The sequence below is a fragment of the Pogona vitticeps genome, chromosome 2 (assembly GCF_051106095.1).
Source record: "Pogona vitticeps strain Pit_001003342236 chromosome 2, PviZW2.1, whole genome shotgun sequence".
In the NCBI taxonomy this organism is placed as follows: Eukaryota; Metazoa; Chordata; class Lepidosauria; order Squamata; family Agamidae; genus Pogona; species Pogona vitticeps.
In genome coordinates this window covers 186,078,619-186,097,974 of record NC_135784.1, presented here as the reverse complement: position 1 = coordinate 186,097,974, position 19,356 = coordinate 186,078,619, and the positions used below count along the sequence as shown (strand labels likewise).

General features: G+C 45.1%; 1 protein-coding gene across 7 annotated transcripts in view; it reads right to left on the bottom strand.

Moving 5' to 3' along the window:
* Nucleotides 1-1,533: 1,533 nt before the first annotated feature.
* Nucleotides 1,534-19,356, bottom strand: part of PNPLA6 (patatin like domain 6, lysophospholipase) — a 61,819-nt gene continuing 43,996 nt past the window's right edge. For 5 of the 7 annotated variants that reach the window (XM_072991624.2, XM_078386656.1, XM_078386654.1 and 2 more), the window contains 7 exons: nucleotides 19,236-19,352; nucleotides 13,076-13,224; nucleotides 11,319-11,471; nucleotides 10,224-10,340; nucleotides 9,304-9,400; nucleotides 8,404-8,519; nucleotides 1,534-4,080 (listed from right to left, as the gene is read on the bottom strand). In XM_072991624.2, coding sequence (XP_072847725.2) covers nucleotides 4,003-4,080; nucleotides 8,404-8,519; nucleotides 9,304-9,400; nucleotides 10,224-10,340; nucleotides 11,319-11,471; nucleotides 13,076-13,224; nucleotides 19,236-19,352 — 827 coding nt within the window. In that variant the 3' untranslated portion in view covers nucleotides 1,534-4,002. The remainder of the gene's footprint in view (nucleotides 4,081-8,403; nucleotides 8,520-9,303; nucleotides 9,401-10,223; nucleotides 10,341-11,318; nucleotides 11,472-13,075; nucleotides 13,225-19,235; nucleotides 19,353-19,356) is intronic. The other 2 variants (XM_078386655.1, XM_078386657.1) reach the window with 1 other exon arrangement.

The following is a 19,356-nucleotide window of genomic DNA, read 5'->3' as shown; positions in this document are numbered from 1 at the left end:
AAGTATTTTGAAAAGGCCATCCCTGCTAACCAAGTCAAATGCTTTTGTAAGGTCTATGAAGGCCACTAAGAGTGGCTGTTGTTGTTCCCTGCATTTCTCCTGCAACTGTCGGAGGGAGAATACCATGTCAGTGGTGGATCTATTTGCTCGAAATCCGCACTGTGATTCCGGATAGACTCTGTCTGCAAGCACCTGGAGCCTCTTCAGCACAACACGGGCAAGCAGCTTCCCTACAACGCTAAGAAGAGAGATACCACGGTAGTTATTGCAGTCACCCCTGTCACCTTTGTTCTTGTACAACGTGACAATGTTTGCATCCTTCATGTCCTGTGGTACTCCACCTTCCCTCCAGCAGAGACAAAAGATTTCATACAGTTCGGTGATGATGATCTCCTTACCGCATTTCAGCACTTCAACAGGGATGTTGTCCCTTCCAGGTGCCTTGCCAGAGGTGAGGGAATCCAAGGCCGCATTTATTTCTGCTAGGGTTGGTTCGCTGTCCAGCTCTTCCAAGACAGGCAGGCACTCAATGTTATTTAATGCTTCTTCGGTTACTACATTCTTTCTGGAATATAGCTCGGAGTAGTGCTGCACCCAGCGTTCCATCTGCTGTGCTCGGTCCTGGATGATCACACCTGTAGTAGACTTCAAGGGAGCAGATTTCTTCTGTAATGGACCTAAGGCCTGCTTGATACCATCATACATTCCTTTGATGTTACCTGTGTCCGCTGCTATCTGTATCTGAGAGGAAAGCTGAAGCCAGTAGTCATTGGAGCATCTCCTGGCAGCCTGTTGGACTTGGCTACGAGCGGCTCGAAGAGCTTGCAGGTTGTACTCGCTAGGACAGGCTTTGTATGCTGCTAGAGCTCTTCTCTTATCCTCAATGGCTGGCATTAACTCCTCCGAATGGGCTTCGAACCAGTCAGCCATCTTTCTGGTCTTCTTGCCGAAGGTGGACAAGGCAGTGTCTTGTCCTGGCCATGAAAGCCTTTGAGAATACAAATAATCATTTTTTTTTAATATATCAGGCTTACAGTGTGCTAGGAAAGGATTGGAATGACTTCCTCTCAGGAAAAAGGTAGTCTTGATCTCAGTGGTGAGGTTGCCATTTTCAACCTATCAGGATCATTCAGGGATCTTTAAGGTACTAGGAAGAACATTTCCTCTTCCCTTTTTCAGTTGGCCAAGAGAGGGAAAAGAGCTTTTGACAACAGCTGACAGACACTCACACTTTGTATGTCAGATACTGTCAGTCAGATCTGTGAGAGGTATATGCTTGTTTCACTTCATGATGTTACCTAGAAATGATTGCAGGTATTTTTCTAATAAAATTGGGCCCAAGGAAGCAACACTGTGAGTTGATGCTGCCTTATGTTAATTTAATGGAATATTTAGTATTTTTTTTAAAAAAATAAGCTTTATAGCACAGACAAAATGTAGCCTGCCTTCTTAGACAAATGTAACCTGCCTGTTGTCTGTGCAGGTATCAAAGACTTGCAGTTAATAATGGGGCAGATTATCCTTTAGCACTTGGGCTTTGTTTGAATCTCTCAGTTCCACAGACGGCAACAGATACTCCATCACAGACATCCACTATGCTGAATAAAAGTGGAGAGGTGGCAGAAGCTCTACCTCTGAGTAAGTAAGGCTGCATGGAGGTATGGAGGAAAGCCTCTCCGATGTCAGGCAGAGCAGGTGGTGTGTCCTACTGAATGTTCTGGTGCCCCCTTACTGATCATGGTGTCTAGGTGACAAGGGGATGACAAGGAACAGTTTTCCGAATCCAATTCAGAAGGTGATGCTTGGTTTGAAAAACAAACAAACAAACCCAGTATCTCCCTCCAACATACACATTTTAGACTAGCAATGCAGCTAGCTGTCAAAACAGGAGCAGAAACCCATATCCTTATGGGTTGTACTTTATCTCACTCTATGTGGTCAGCTAAAAATGTCATTTCCTCCTTGGTAGGTGGCTCTGAATTGTTTTGCAACTAAAGCGACCCTTCCCTGTCATCTTGAAAGACATTTGTCTCATCCTCTCTGAAAAAAACAGTTCTGAGCTCTACGGAGGGCTATGATTATTTTCTATTCTTCAGCTTTTGTCTTTAGCTTGCAGTAATAAACAGGGAAACTAAGGGCTGCACTGATCCCAGTCACCATGAAAAGGGAAATGGGTAGGGAATCTAATGATGCAAAATGTTTCCCTTACAACCTTGTACCTGCCCAGGTTTGGAGCCTCCCGTTACATCCAGCATGGTGCTGCTAGTATACCAGCACATCACCTCGAGTACTCTTTTTCTGTACAGAGCATGATGAGTGCTTCTGGCAATGCATCTCAATGAACACACGCCATGGCACAAGTCAACACCTTAGTGTCAGCTCACACTGCAACTGACGGGGGGGGTCACTGTTGCTCATTACTTGTCACTCTACTCCAGGGAGCAGTCACTGCAGCCCAACCTCTTGTTGCACTAATTAATTTATGCAACCAGTTATTCTGTTCATGGGGACCATCTTCTCTCCCTTGCAAGTTGACCTTGTTCTGTGAAAGCTGAAATCTCTGGACGTCACAAAACAACTGCAGTTGTGGCTACTCTCAAGTCTAATTTAGAATGGGCTACCTTACAGCCTACTGAGAGTTTTAAGCTTTCACACAATTTCAAAACCTCTTCAAGGCTCTGAGGCCCTTGCAGAGCTGTGGACGAAGAGAGCTGGTCTTGCACAGTCGAAGTATTCCCGGACAGGGAAATGAAGATGACAACTCTCTGCTTTCCTTTATGTCACACATTCTAGATGATCTTTTCTTTGGCTAAATGGATTCTACCTTATTTCTTCTTTCTGTAAAAGAAAGCTGTATGACTAGAGCCTGCATGCTGAGCAAACAAAGGCTTGCTGGGTTTTCCTGCCTCTTTGAAAGAAAACATTGAGATGCTTGAATTATCCACAGCATATCTCACTCAGGGAGCCCCTCAGATGTTTGAATGACAGCCTCCTAAACCACACTGAGCGTGACCCATGCTGAGGGACTCCTGTGCAGTCCAAACCACCTGGAGGAGGGCACCAGGTTGCAACCCCTGTGCTGTAGAGAGGACAATGCCAGAAATCCCCAACCTGAGTATCATAAGACAACAATAAGAACAGTGTTTTTTTGTTTTTTGGTATGTTTTCATTTTTTAGAATAAAAATAGAACAGTCAATGTGGCCCATGTTTGTAACCTTTGGCTGCCTAAGAACATAAAAGCCGAGGAACACTAGGGCTCAGCTCAAAGCAGGAATACGTTAGCCAACACAGGAACAACGCAGGCGTCTGCACCTCCTCGAGCAGGTGGTGCCCCCATAAGTGCTTAAGCCCGTCGTGGAAGAGCTGAACGAGGAGCAGGGAGGCAGCAGACGCTTCTGTTTTGGGCCTTGTAATTGGAATGCCCTCTCACAGCGAGCTGAGACACGACTCCAGCTCATTCATCATCTGTTATCTTCTCCCCATGTCTTTCTAACATGGAGTGCAGCATAAGTAAAGTGCTGTTTCCCCTCCTCTCCCCTCACGTGGACTTCAGGGCTGTTTCAAACAGCAGTGAGCTGGAGAAGAAGGGTGGCTTGGAAGAACTAAGCACGCCTTCGATGGCCCCAGTAGCCCTGCCTGGCAAACAAACCAGACCTGAAAGCATTAGGACTGCAAAGGGGCTAACCCAACCCCCCCCCCCAATTACACTGTAGCAGCCCCCAGGGCCTTGTCACCGGCAGGTCCCTCAGTGCCATATTTCCCTTTGTTCCTGGTTCATGCCGGAAGGTAAAAATCCCACCAAGTCATCTTCTGATGTTGCAGGAAAAGCTTAAAGGGTGCACTGGAGGTTCTGGTGGTGGTCCTGGAGGTTTACTTCTGGGCTTGCCCGACAGTGACAGGTTGAATTAGGAGGTCTGGGAGACCCCTTGCCACGCCTCTCACATAACACCTTGCAGGGTTAGTGCACAATATGGTCCCAGAGGCAATGCAACGGCACCCCCTCAAGGGGTGGAAGTAGCTAGAGGGGCAGGAGGCTCCTGGGGGGTCCCTCGACGATGTCGCAGGCTCTTTTCCTCATCCTACAGGAAGAAAGACAATGCTGCTGTAAGCCAGACACCACCTTTAGTAGAGAACCGTGACAGTTAGAGATTAAGCCACTTAGTTCAAATCCGCATACAAAAGTCAGAGCCCAACCATGTACAGAATGCCCACTGGACAAAGGGCTGTACAGGAATGGGGGCAAAGTGTTTCCTGCAGGTCACATCTTACCCCACCCCCCTGGTTTAGACAATTTTTCCAATTTTTAATTCACTCAGAAGGACATCTCATGTCTTCCAGGGCAGGGGTCCCCAACCTTCTGGGATGTGGGTTCCGCACTAGAGTGCCCAGCGCCTAAAGACAGCCACATCTTAAATCAAAATGCAACAAAATCATTAACCTGCAGATTTAGATCAAAAGTAAACATTCAGAGGTCAATAAAGAACTGTTAACTCAAATGAGATCCATTTTGGAATAACATTTTACCGTGGAATCCTTTTATCTAGCTGCACAAGCTTACCTAGTGAGTGTGATTTTGTGGCTGTTTTCTGTTAACCAAGGCATTTATGTCCAAACCAAGGTTTGTGACAGATACCTTTAAATTTTTATTTGTTTATTTAAAATATTTTTATCCCAGCCTCCTCCTTAAAAAGAACCCAAGTAAATCTTCATTCGTAAGTCTTGACTAGAGATCCGGGTATTCATATACGAATACCCCCGCACAGGTGGACATCACGAGAGTCCAGCCCGCTGGGGCTGGACTGTCCACTCATCTTCTGTTGCTGCTGCGGGCTCCACGCTCCCTTCCTATTGCTCCGGAGCTCACGGTGGATTAGCCACTCCTGGCAGGAGGCGGGAGGACGAGCCTTGCTGCCAGGTCGAAGAGTGGCTCGCAGACCGTGAGCTCCTAACACTTGGATTTCAAAATTTTCATCCTGCAAAAAGTTTGTTCACAGATGTCTGTAGTGCCAAAGACTGTGAACAGGCCTGTAGCAAATTGCTTTAGGTTGGTAAATATATCAGGTAGACCAGAATAGAAATCTAACACACTATTTCCTTTATAAAAGTCTCTGAGATGGTTACTGGCTTGCAAATCAATGAGTTCCATCTGAAAAAAGTTACAGTGGTACCCCGCTAGACAATTACCCCGCATGACATCAAAATCGCTTGATGATGACAAAATGGTGGTTCCAATTTTTTTCCCCCCACATTACGTTGATTAGGAGCCTGCTTCGCGAACCGTTTGTTTGCAAAACAATGTTTTTTCTGGCTTTGCAAGATGGCTTCCCTCCGCAAAATGGCTTCCCTCCCGTCTCAAAAGGCTGCTTTCCGGACGGAAGCTTTGCATTACAGTGAATTAGAACAGCTGATCGGCGGTTCTCTATGGGAAATCTTCACTGGACAATGAGGTATTTCCCCCACTGGAATGCATTGACCAGTTTTCAATGCATTCCAATGGGTATTCTTTTTCTGCTTGACAACGATTTTGCTTTACAGCGATTTTGCTAGAACAGATTATCGTCGTCAAGCGGGGCACCACTGTACTTGCATCTTCCTTCAATGGAAGATGCAATGCTTATGGCAATCAGTGAATCTGTTCTGGAATTCCACCTGCCTTAGATTCAGTGCTTTGATGCGTCTTTCAGCACTGAATTGTAAATTCCTGTCCTCAAATTTTAGTTCAGTGAAGCACTGATTCTTGCAACTACACCAGTTTTACTTCCCGCCATATTTCTTGCACCATCAGTTGTGATGCTTTTCAATCTATCCCAACTTAGACCGTGATTTTCTTCTGATTCACACACCTTCAAGAACATGTTGCAGGGCCTTTCAAACTCTGCAGAACACACAATTCTTCTGTAATTTCGAAGTTAGAATCCATCCCCCTGATCAATATTGGTAGTTGAACAGTGTCTATAATGTCACTGCTCTCATCTGATGCCAAAGGGGGGGGGGGATCAAAACTGTTTCCTCGACCATGCAGTTCTTCTAGTTCTTCAACACACCTGGTGACTGTAGATGCAGATAAACTGACACAACTAACACAAGATATCTTAGCAGGGCACATTTTCCCCACTGCTTTAACCATGGACTTTTCAACCAATTTACCACCAGTGAATGGCCTACCACTCTTAGCAATACATTTAGCAACATGATAGCTGGCCCTCATAGTCAACAGGTTCTCCTCAATGTGCTTTTGAAAACTATTTTGCTGAAAAACCATTTATTTTTAAAGAGAACTTATCTTGTTCATTCTCACCTCTCCTTGATATACTGAGTAGCTCTTGCAACAGGATTCAAAGTGCCCCTTAACACTGTACTTCTTTAATACTGAGGCAGTTTTGAGATGTATCCATCCATGTTCAAAACAAAGATATACTCAGTAGTCCATTTGTAATTACATACATGGTGCTTATTCGCATTTTTTCCTTTCTTTGAAACTGCACTTTCTTTTGCAGACATCTTCTTACAGAATATTTAGCAGAGCAGCAATTGCAGAGTTTCAATATTATTTGCAATAAACAGATGGTGTGCGTTGCAGAACTCTACGAGTTAACTTCCTGCTTAATTTTTGTCCCCTAGGCCAAACTTCTGAACATTTGGTTCTGCTTTGCTCTCCCTCTTTTGCATTCTAGTCACCTATGATAATCAGCATGTCCTGTTTTGATGTGTGATCAATTTTCTTTCGGATGTGTGCATAAAAGATTTTCAATGTGCTCTTGAACTACAATTCCCAGAAGCCTTTACTACCAGCTGTGCTGGCTGGTGTTTCTGGGAGTTACATCTCAAGAACACCTGGGTTACCAAAGGTTGGAAACCACTGGCCTTGAGGGATAAGTATCCTTCTTCCTATACCATGATTAACAAGAGCCTGTCTGTCTGCATGGAGCATCTCCTCCTTGGAGTAAAAATCCTTTTATGCCTCTTTGATCCCATAAAGAAACTTCTGGCATGGAGGAGGAGGAAGAGGGAGAAGGTTTAATTCTTCTTCACCAAACCGACTATGGGCCCATCTATCTTGAGCCAGTGGAAGGTAGCAAGTCAAGTGGGGCCTTTAGACAGCAGTAAAAACTAGGAACACACTATTTTCTCCACCCCACCTCATCCCAACCTCATACTCATCATAGGAGGCAAAGAGGAATTTGCTGAGTAGAGCTTATCATAATGAAAGCTGTTTGCAAAATGAGTATTAACTCAGAACAGAACTGGAAGGGGAATATTAATCAATACAGTAAATGGATGGGCTTTGGAAACATTAACATCTCTCTGAATCTATCTTCCTTTTTCTTTTTCCCGGAGAAATTTGGTTTCCGTTTCTACAAACTGTTTCTCGTGAACCTTCGTGACAAGATCCTCCTCAATGTCTGAGTCGGTTTGGCGAGACATGTTTGGTTTGCTCATGAGTGGTGATCCAATCTTTTAGGGCAGTGGTCCCCAACCTTGGGCCTCCAGTAGTTCTTGGACTTCAACTCCCAGCAATCCTGGCTAGCAGAGGTGGTGGTGAAGGCTTCTGGGAGTTGTAGTCCAAGAACACATGGAAGCCCAAGGTTAGGGACCACTGTTGTAGGGTCAAGTCAGTAGACCTGCTGGCAGGGATGCTTCCAGGCCTCCACCTCTTGGACAGCAGCTCTTCCCAGTCTATCTATCTGCTGCAGCCATTCTTTGGGAGGCTGCTTTTCCAGGGGCTGCTGCTGTTGTTCTGTGCTGTCAAGTCAGAACCCACTCATAGCGACCCTAACAGGGTTTTCAAGGTAAGTGAAAGTGAGGCATTTAAAGAGCTCCACCCCCAATGAGTTTCAAAGGCAGAGCCTGGGAATCAAACTCACATCTTCCGAATCAGGATCCATTATTCTACCCACTACACCACACTGGATACCACAGGGAGGCACAGAATGTTTCCAAGCCATTTAAATGCCCAGGGTAAATGCCTTTAACATTTAGTAGACCAATGCTGCACAAGGCATAGAACTGGAGCACAGCACATGAGAAAAACTGGGAACTGCAATGCAAGAAATGCAACAGATAAACATTGCAGTGCTTGGCATCAATGAACTAAAGGCGACTGGAACGAGACATCTTCAGCCAGACAACTACAAAGTGTTTTACTTTGGGAATGACAAACCCAGATGAGATGGAGTGACTCTGAAGCAAGATGTAGCACAGGCAGTTAGGGACTATAATGCAAAGTCTGACAGAATAATATCAGTCACACTCTGTGGAAAACCGACCAAAGTAACCATCATCCGAGTGTATATTACCCAAGGTTGGGAACCACTGCTCTAGGCTTTCAGGTTCTGAAAAACAGGCCAGCCCCTTCCCTCCTCAGTTGGGGCAGGGCCCTCTTAAGATTGCTAGGAACTTACTGTTTCAAATACACCATTTTGCTCTGTTGAGGCAAAATGCAATTCCTGGTCTTCTTCTTCTCGGACAGCATCCATCCCCTCTTCTTCATACTCAGTCAGATAGTCTGACTCTTCTCCTGATTTACAGGCAAACAGAAATTTCATCAACCTCAAAAATATTAATTTCTTCACGAAAACAGATTCCACCCCTCAGGACAATCACCCACAGCTAATTCTCTAACTTAATTTTTTCCCCATTTCTAGTTGTGATCCACCTCATCTAGTGGATGAGTGGATCGATAGCTGTGAGAGACAGAGAATAAAACAGAGAGAGAGAGAGAGAGAGAGAGAGAAAGCAAAAGCACAATAATGACTGCACTGTAATGTAACAATGCATCCAGAAATTATGCACCAGCTGTGTTGAATTCTGATCACAAAAGACTTCTTCAGATGCGTACCAAATCCAGTACTTACCTGAGACTTGAATCCTGGTCTCTCACAACTAAATCAAGCCTAAGCCAGGGTGAATACGTGTTTCCCCGAAAATAAGACAAGGTCTTATATTAATTTTTGCTCCAAAAAACGCATTAGGGCTTATTTTCAGGGGATGTTTTATTTTAGTCATGTCATCTTATTCTGGTTGCTGCACAGTGATGGAGGGCAGGGTTTCACTTAACTGGGGCTTATTTTGGGGGTAGGGCTTATATTACGAACATCCTGAAAAATCATACTAGGGCTTATTTTCAGGTTGGGTCTTATTTTCGGGGCAAAAGGGTAATCTGAGGCCCTCCCAATGTTGACAAATTGCTAGTCCCATCATCCCTTGCTACTGGGCACGATGCCAAGGGCTGGTGGGAACTGGACTCCATCAACATCTGGGGGACCATAGGTCCAACTGTATGCTTAAGCACGGATACTCACCATCAGCATAGCTGTCTGACAGGTAGCTTTTGGCTGGCTCAATGCGAGAGACAATCTCTGCCAGGTCTGTGAATCCTGCACTGGGACACATCAGCACCTGGGCAATGAAAGGAAGAGGCAGGTCTGCTGAGGTTGAACTCCCAACAAGACAGACAGACAGACAGACCTCGGAAGGAAATGGGCTGGATATGCCCAGAAAGGAGAAGCCGGCAGAATCCAGGCTCTGGATAGTCTTCGTCCCCTAATGGCCTGGATTTCAATAGATTCTTCCAATAAACAGCACTTGCTTCTTTAAATGAGCTATCTGGGTTCTTTCTCTGTCCTGTATCAAAGGACCAGGTTAGCTTCACAAGCTATCTTGTGTACCTTCAATAGACACTATGCAGCACTGTCTTATCATGCGTTAAGATGGAGAAGTAACGTGAATCACCATGATTCACACATTAACCACAGTTGTGGAGCTCATAAAAATGAGGTGCTGCTTGAAGCTTAGCTGAAGGCCTGACCCATCTGTCTACAGTGACTGGCTGGCAAGGCCCCTCCAGGATTTCAGACACCGTATCTTCCCTATCACTATTGGGCAATGCCAGGAAGTGAACCTGGGCCTTTTTAGAAGCTGCAAAGGATCAGCTCAATTACTCACCACATTCTGGAGAGCAGGAGAGACAGGCAGCAAACGACCTATTGGTGCTGGCGTGTAATTTTCAGTCTACACGCCCTCTGGCTGTGGCAGTTGGCTGGGGCCAACTTATTCACGTGCCGTAAACCTACTGCTGTTTTGGGATATCTGGAGCCTTGTATAATCTCACTTTTGCTATTGTTTTATATGTACTCCTTCCAGTTAGCTGCAGAAACTGCCTGCGGAAAGAGTCTCCAGGCAAAGTTGATTCTTCCCCTTCTGCTTCCCGTTCCACACTTACATCCATGCGTTTGCTCTCATAGAAGTCTGCGGAGTGACGGTCCTTAACCATTTTTTCAATGATGTCACCTCGGCTCCAGCCACCAAACACCACTTTTCCATGTTGGTATCCAACATCCTACGGGAGAAGGGGAGAGGCAAGGTCACCCACAGTACTCTTGGGCTCCAGTTAAAAAAGTCATGTTCCTCTAGGATTCTGGAGCAGACCCAAGACCCAGACCCGAGATTATAGTTCCCACTAAGGTATCACCTCTCACACAACGCAGGGCAAATTTCAGGACCTACCTCTGTACAAAAGTCAAGGGATTTCAAACAAATCCAAAAAAAAGTTATGGTAAGACTAGCAGCATGTTTCAGGGTGGATTTTAAGTTTCCCTGTGGAAGATGTTGCCACAGTATCCACACCTCCCTTTTCCCCTGTATCTCCAGGGGCAGTCCAGAAACTAGGGAAGGCTTAAAGGTCTGAATCGGTCAAGTATCTCATGTGGGGGTCTGGCCAGGTTGGAGACAGGACACATAGTTTCTGACTTGGCTGGGCCATCTAGGCCTTAAACCAGCATTTGTTTCAGTGTTTGGTCTTAGCCCTAGAACCTACAAGAAAGGACAAGTGAATGGGCAAACTCTATTGAGACACCTTGATTACTAGGAGAAGGGGCTTCTAGAGGAGAAGGCACTGTTTTCATACAGCCATGAGCACTGGCATCCTTAACCCTGCCCCCAAACGTGAGCCCTGTGCTATGGAGCCTTCTCATTTTGGTGGCTAAGCAATCCCCAGTCTTGGCGAATCCTCAGCCTCCCCAACTGGCAGTCCCAGGTTAAGATTCAACACTGAGAATAATTCCAGTTCATCCTGGAATATGTGGCCGGAGGGGAAGGGATGAGAGAGAAGCTTTCAAAAGAAGGCTGTCTGAAATCTTGTCCAAAACAGGTGAAACAGCCTGTCTTGGATAGAGATCAGTAGATCATAGAGTCTGTCCCTCCTGGTTCTATAGATGAGCAGAATTAGGCTCCTCCTCTGCCAAGGGCAGCCCTTTCAATCCCCCCCCCCCCCAATATCTTTATTATGAACCAATCCTGTTGCAACCTCAGGACTCACATAGATTTCGTCGAACTTGCCAAAGTCCATGGTTTTGAAGCGATCAATGGGAGGGCGAATGTATTCGCAGTAAGAGCTGTTCTTCACGACCTCTAACTGCCGCACACAAGAGACGTAGGCCAGGCGGGACTGGATCTCTGCCATGTCAGGCACCTTGAAGGGAAGAGCAAAGTCAGGGGGCTCCAGAGAGATATGTGGATGTGTCTGTGTGTGTGTGTAAGTTCCCCTGCCCATGCCCCCAGACCTAGGGCAGACCGAGGAACTGTCTGGTATAACAAACGTCAGGGGAGAAGGAAGGAAGACCAAGATGCAGTGGGCAGGCACTTGGAAAGAAGGGTGGCGTTGTTCCTTGAATCATCAGCTGAAAGCAGGAGACCAGCCCAAAAATAATAGAAAAGGGGAATTGTGCCATTCTGGGACACTGCGGGACTCTGAAGAGGATCACAGGGGACTCTTTTTCTTCCCTCCCAACTGAGCTGCCAAAAACAATGGCACTGCCTCAGATGAGACTGTAAAGCAGTAGAAGATAACCTGGCGCATCCTCCAGATGGCACAGTCTCTGGCCACTGGGCATGCTGACTGGGGATTCTGGGATTTGTAGTCCATACTAATCAGAAGGCATCAGGTTGCCTCCCCCTCCTACAAAAGTTATGGCGAAATTTACAAGGAAGGGCAAGCTGGGTAGTGATTGCCTAACAGCAGTCACACAGTCCTTCATTATGTGTGGGTGGCATCACAGGTCAGAGACTTTACTACTAGCAGCAACACGCAACAGGGGCATTCTAGGGACAGAAATGTACTGCTAGGAAGGCTTAGATAGCAGACTGTCCCAGCAAGTGGTGGTGGTCGTAGTGGAAACTAGGGTAGGGAGTTGATCACAGTTTAGGCATCCAGAAACTTTACTCCATTTCAGTTGGGCAAAGGACAATGGAAGCAGGTCAAGCATGTAGCCCAAGGCCAGGAACACACTGGACAAACCTATTTTTATTCTGTTTCGCATGCGCACTTGTTTAGCCATAATTTGCTTCTGTCATTGTCTTAGTGACTAAGCATAGCTTGCAAAAATTTATACTTAAAATGGACGTAGGGCTGCAATAATCGTCACTCTCATTTTATGCCGTTGCTCAAAATCCCACTGGAATTCACATCCAGCTCTCCATCAGCCTCCTTCTTCAGTTTTTCAAAATATACACTTTGTTCATTCGCATTCTTACTGACCTGTACATAAACATGTTCCTTTTTTCTTCTTACTAAAGTATGCTTATGCACTTTTTCCTACCACACACATCTCAGCTGTGTGTTACATGCGTAATATAGTGCGGGCTTTTCTTCTTCACCAAAAAACCTTCCCAAGCTACAGAAATGTATGACTTTGTCCTAGTCTCAAGACCTGTGAAGTGCAAACTGAGTATGTTTGTAGGAAAAGAAAACCCAACAAATTCCTTTTCCTATCACTAGTTATAGGTCTGAAGGGCTAGAACAGTGCCATTTCATAAACGCCTTCTAGCAAGGGGCTCTGGACAATGCATGCAACTATATTCCACACTGTAGGTCCACAGGCAGATAACCTGGAGGTCGAATCACATTTTCCAGGGACAAAGTGGTTCTGGAGAAAATGGGAGAGAAATATTTCCTTGCAGGTGACAGGAAAGTATTGAGGAACAGAACCCACCCAGTTGATGTAAACAGAAGCCTGAGGCCCTTCTGCAGAGACTCTCTATCAGTGCTGGGGATTTGTGTGTGAAAGGGAGACTGACCTTGACCTTCTCGGCCCAAGGGTTGAGGCGTTTCCACAGCAACCACCACCCGGACAGGCTGTCCCCATAGTTGCAGAGATCAGTTTCATCTTGGCTACCCACATCAATGGCAATGACTGTCTTGGCACCCATGTTGCGAGCAATATCAGCTACAGTGGGAGGAGAAAGAGATGCTTCAGAGGGACAGGCTGGGAACAACAGGCACGTTCTGGAACGACAGCCACGGAGCACAACCAAGAATAAGCCAACAGAATCAAACAGACAAAGGATGAAAACATCAAAACCAGAAGTTGCCTTACGCACTACCGTTCATCTGAACCTTCGCTAGGTGTATATATATTGTATGTTGTGCAAACTTTGTAAACACAAAAGTCATCCTTTTGCTTTTACCAGCAATACTAATGGGCCCACCTATGCCATACGTCTTTGTACCAAATAGCTATTAAAAACACAAAAATCTGTGCAATAAACAGATGCCAGAGCAGACAGCTGGGTATTATTCCCACCACCTTTCTTTGCCGCTGTTGATTACTCAAAAACTGACATTTAACATTTAGACAGAGACCTCCAGCTAGACAGGCAAGCTCATTATATACATTTAACAGTTTGCCATCTTCTTTTAGCAAGTTTGGTTTCTAAGAGTGCATGGTCTCTACTTTTCATTTGAGATCTGAATGTAAGTTTTTAACTTACATTCATTGGAATGTATTCATTTATGTGCATGTGCTGAGCCACGACCTAGTGCAGAACTGTATTGAGCATCCTGAATTTGCATATTAAAGAATGTGTCTTTTTGAATTTTTATTATATTCATGAGAGCACCTTAAAATCACTAGGGGTCAGTGCCTGGTTGCCCATGAGAAGCCAGAGAAAGGACAGAGAAGGAAGGTGTTTCCCGTACATCAGACCTCCTGCACACTTAACAGAAACAGTTTCGGTCACAGAGCATGGATTTTTGTGACCTGGGTTCTGAGTAACAAGACATACATGGGGTCAACAGTAGGATACTGTTGCACCCTTTGGCTGCAAAAGCAAGACCACATTGTGGAAGAACAGCCTCTCAGCTCAGCCTTCAGAAGCTGTGGGTTCGGTATCACTTTGTCAATAAGGCTGCTGAGAAGTCTGGAGGAAAATGTTTAAAGGAAGGCACAAATGGTAAAGTTAGAAGGAAGAAATCACAGAAAGAAAGGACGCAACTGAGCAGCAAGATTTGAAAAAAGTGAGAATAAGCTGGCAGTCTTTACTGTTGTGTAAAAGGTTGAGGAAAAAGGAAAAGGGTTCATAAGCTTCGCTGAATAGAAGGCATGGATCTATATTAAATGAAGTCAGATTTAGGTTAGAAAAAAAACCCAGCCATTTCGCAAGACAGCAAACATGTAAACAGAGATGGCTAGCAATTTTATTGGTCAGCGGTGTAAAGGTGTGCTTCCTGAAACGGGGCTTGCCTTGTGGCCCATCCAAGATTGGTTTGAACAAAATCATCAGGATTTTGTTGCTTTACATACAGTTGTGTTCAAAATTATTCAGCCCCCAATGCTGTAAAGGGGTTTAGGGACTATAGTGTACATTTGGAATTGTATTCAGAATGAAATCCTACAAGGACGTTTTAAAGAACCAAATGCAACTAAAATAACATCAATTGTTTATGTAATACAGTAGTAAATGTTTCTTTTGTGGTTTCTTCATTGCCACAATTATTCAACCCCTTAAAGACTACCACTCTGAAGAAGAGAGGTTCATTCAGGTGTTTTCGATCAGGTACTGAAAACACCTGTGGATGTCACCGAGCACCAATCAAGCATAATAAGCACCAATTAGGCAGCTTTAAAATGACTGTGATACTCAGCTCCTTCTAGACATTTACTGGTGTGGTTACAAACATGGTGAAGTCAAGAGAATGGTCCAGGAAGACAAGAGAAGAGGTGATTTGTCTTCACAGGAAGGGCAATGGCTATAAGAAGATTGCAAAGAAGTTAAACATACCAAGAGACACCATAGGAAGCATCATTCGCAAATTCAAGGCAAAGGGCACTGTTGAAATGCTACCTGGTCGTGGAAGAAAGAAGATGCTGACTTCGACTGCTGTGCGCTACCTAAAGTGTAGAGTGGTGAAAAGTCCCCGTGTGACTGCTGAGGAACTGAAAAAAGATTTGTCAGATGTGGGTATAGAGGTTTCAGCTCAGACAATAAGGCGCACACTGCGTAATGAAGGTCTCCATGCCAGAACCCCCAGCCGCACCCCCTTGCTGTCTCCCAAGAATAAGAAGAGTCGACTGCAGTATGCCAAAAGTCATGTGGGCAAACCACAAAAGTTGTGGGATAGTGTTCTGTGGACTGATGAAACAAAATTAGAACTGTTTGGGCCCATGGATCAATGCTATGTTTGGAGGAGGAAGAACAAGGCATATGATGAAAAGAACACCTTGCCTACTGTGAAGCATGGCGGAGGGTCAATAATGCTTTGGGGCTGTTTTGCTTCTGCAGGTACAGGGAAGCTTCAGCGTGTACAAGGTACCATGAATTCTCTTCAGTACCAGGAGATATTGGATGAAAATGTGATGCAGTCCGTCACACACCTGAGGCTTGGGAGACGTTGGACCTTTCAACAGGACAATGATCCCAAGCATACCTCCAAGTCCACTAGAGCATGGTTGCAGAGGAAAGGCTGGAACATTTTGGAGTGGCCATCGCAGTCACCAGACTTAAATCCGATTGAGAACCTCTGGTGGGACTTAAAGAAAGCAGTTGCAGTGCGCAAGCCTAAGAATTTGACTGAACTGGAGGCTTTTGCCCATGAAGAATGGGCGAAGATACCCGTAGATCGCTGCAAGACACTTGTGTCAAGTTATGCTTCACGTTTAAAAGCTGTTATAACTGTAAAAGGATGTTGTACTAAGTACTAAAATTGAATGTCACTTGGGGGTTGAATAAAAACTAATAATGATGTGAGCACAGAAAAGACATTTGTGGTTATTTCATTATAAACTTAAGGTTATATTTCTCTGACCTACAAGTGCCTCTTTCATGTAAATGTAAGCAAGATGACTGAATGATCAAAATCAATGTCAAAATGGCCAAAACATTCAATTTCAGTGGGGTTGAATAATTTTGAACACAACTGTACCTGCTTCTTTCAGTGCAGACACTGGGCAAGAGGAGGAACCCCATCATAAGATCATCTGCAATGCAAACTTCAACCAGCTTTACTTGAGAGGAAACCTAGCAATTATCACTGGTGGAATACTCGGGGCAAAACTAAATGCTACATAGGAGAGCCCAGAGACTTATTTACTGCAGTCTCTTTTTCTTTTCCAAAATCCGCATTGTCCTTGTGGCATGAAGGAATAGGGGTCTAAATACCACACCGTACCCCTCATTCAATACTTGCCCTCTCACTACCTGGGCAAAGCTGGGAAAAGTTACTTTTTTAAAGGCTACCACTTCCAAAATGCCATAGACATCATGGCCAAAGCCTAAACTGGCTGGTGCATGCTGGAGTTGTAATCCAACCCCCCAACAACTTGACCTGCTCCTGCTATTAGCCCTGAAAGTGGAAATACATGAGACTCTGCTTGCACCTTTTAGCTCCTTGAGCACCAAGAACTCTGCAAAGTGGATAATGGAATGGGTATAAGGGAAGTTAATTCCGTTTCCCATACTGTTACAGGGAGAATAGTAAGAGTGCCCTTAACGGAACTCTCATTCCCAAACTCACTCCAGTTTTCGACCCAATGATGCCCGTGTCATCTTAGCTCCCACCCAGCTCTCCTCTCTCCTTCTCATCTTCCAATGGGTATTGGTCATTTTTAAAAACTCCAAAGGAGAGGCAGATGATGGAGTCCATCCCATCTCCTCCCTCTGAATTGTTTCAGAGCCCCAGACTGACCAGAGACAATGCCAATCCGTGAGGAAATCTTCCTGAAATGGCAATCCATCCCATGCTCCTGACAGGGCCCTGTGAGAGGCAGCCAAGAGTCCTGGAAAAGTCTTTTTCAGACCAAGTGAGCATGAGACACAACTAGAAAGAGGGCAATGGTACACCTGGTGATTGCTGACACCTCTACGAAGCAGCAGGAGCGAGAGACATTTAAGATGAGAACAGTGTTCCTGATCCCCACAGGACAACCATTCCGCGAGGCCTTCAGCCGGCAATTCGATCAGAGGCGGCAGACTGCAAGGCTTCCATGCCCAAGGGAACAAAGAACTGGAGTGAACATGCAGGGCCAATTCTGAACTACAACCCATGCAACAATTTTAGTGAAGAGCCACACTTTGATCAGGGCTTTATTCTCCTAACGTTACAGCCAAGGATCAAATCTGATGTGCAACGTGCAATGCCTTATCTTTAGTCTGCCCCAGGCGCCTCTACAGGGATTTTTCTGGCCTGTTCTTCCTTGTGGGTCTTAAAGATGTTCAGCTTTCATTCATGAACTGATGATTTCAACAAGGGCACAACTTTCCAGAGAATACTAAATGGGAACTGGATGGCAGATGAACTTGGGAGGACAATTACTGTGCTTCCTAGCTGCAGAATAAAATAATAACACTGTGTTTTGAAGTATAATATGAACATAGAAGCAAGTAAATATGTCAGCATTCTAGATGGCATTCATTTCTCAGAATTTCAAACTTCACCTTATGAGGTTTCTTGCATTTTCCTCTGATAGCGCTAGATAAAAAGAGACATGATACAAGAAGAGTTCACAGCGAATTCTCTCACTGCTGTATGAACAAGGCTTCTCAATGGACGTGAAAGGCAGCCGTGCCAGCCAAGTGAAACCTGACTTTAATCATCCTGCTCCTCCACTTTTGGTAGGATACCTGATTTTCAAATACTTTCTTAGATCATTTAGTCATTCCTTTATTAAGTAAAAAAAAGCTTTATAAATACTCTTTTTAAAATAGAAAAGCATGCTTAGGATTTATGTGCTACTGGGAGAACTATGGGAACAAAAAAATGAATTATGTAAGTCTTGGGTCTGATCCAGCAGGATTTTGCTTACATTTCTGCAAATCATGAGCCCATTGAGCAATACACAGAAATTATTTCTAAGATGCATTGCTATGAAGCTTAATTGTGTGGATTTACTGCTGTGAAGTTACTTGAAAAAGAGCTCTTATCATGCTAAAAACAATAGTTCTGTCGTCAGTTCCTGTGAATCAATATTTACTGCATCGGCAACGGGACCACCAACACATGCTGGTGTGACACCAACATGTGAACTGCATTACTTGCTAGCTGGACTACAGCTGAAAGTTACAACCTGGTGATTTCTCTTCACATCCGGTGGTACCTTCTCACACAGCCTTCAGCATGAATCACCTTTTTTCTGACCCATGGCTGTTTTTGCATCTTTTGAATCACACTGTGAATTTGACCTTTTAAGTGATTATTAAAGGCACAGGGGAACTAAGGTGAGAAAGGAATAACAGGTTTTATGAGCCTTTCCTGCACCTGCAGTACTATAAAAAAAAAAAAAAAGCCTGCAATGACAGTGATGTTTACAAAGCCCTTCTGTTAACAACAGTGCTCTTTGTTATCTGTATGTGACAGTCTGGGGAGAGGATAGCTGAAGGACCACCTGCCCTACACAAACATACTCAGATCTGACTCCCAGGCAGACATGGCCTGCACAGAGTGATAGCAGGATGGTTCTGCATACCTGCTGCTATGGGACGTACCTTTTCTGTATCAAGGGTTGGAACAGGCTTTCCCTGGCTGAAATGTGGCCATCCCTGTTTATTGCCTTCCCTTGGTGAAAGGCTGCACTCCTGGCAAGAGATTCTTATAACTAACCGTGGCACTCCTGGCAAGAGATTCGTATCAGGCACATTGTTCTTGCATGAGAATCCCTACCAACCAGAGGAAACTGCAACATGAGCCTACATTAGACTTGCAAAGATGTTCAACTGGCAGTCCCCACAAGGAAGTCTCAAAGTTCTTGCTGCTTGTTGATTTTCACAAGAAGAGAGGATTGTGCTTGTCCTTTCAGCCCCTCTCATGTTCTCCCACAGACTGAATGTTCACATTTGACAGTAACATGATAGGATGGAAGCAGCAGAAGCCATCACGAGGCCAGGCAGAGAGGGGTCAAGAGCCCTCCTCCTCCTCCGGCCGCAGGTGGCTGCCCTGCTGGCTGCATGACTGGCCCGTACTTGCCTGGAAGGTTGTTGATGTAGCCGCCGTCCATCAGTAAATTGCCGTCCTTGGGGTCGCAGAGTGGCGGTAGGTACCCGGAAAGGGTCATGCTAGCTCGCACATACCGCCACAGCGAGCCTAA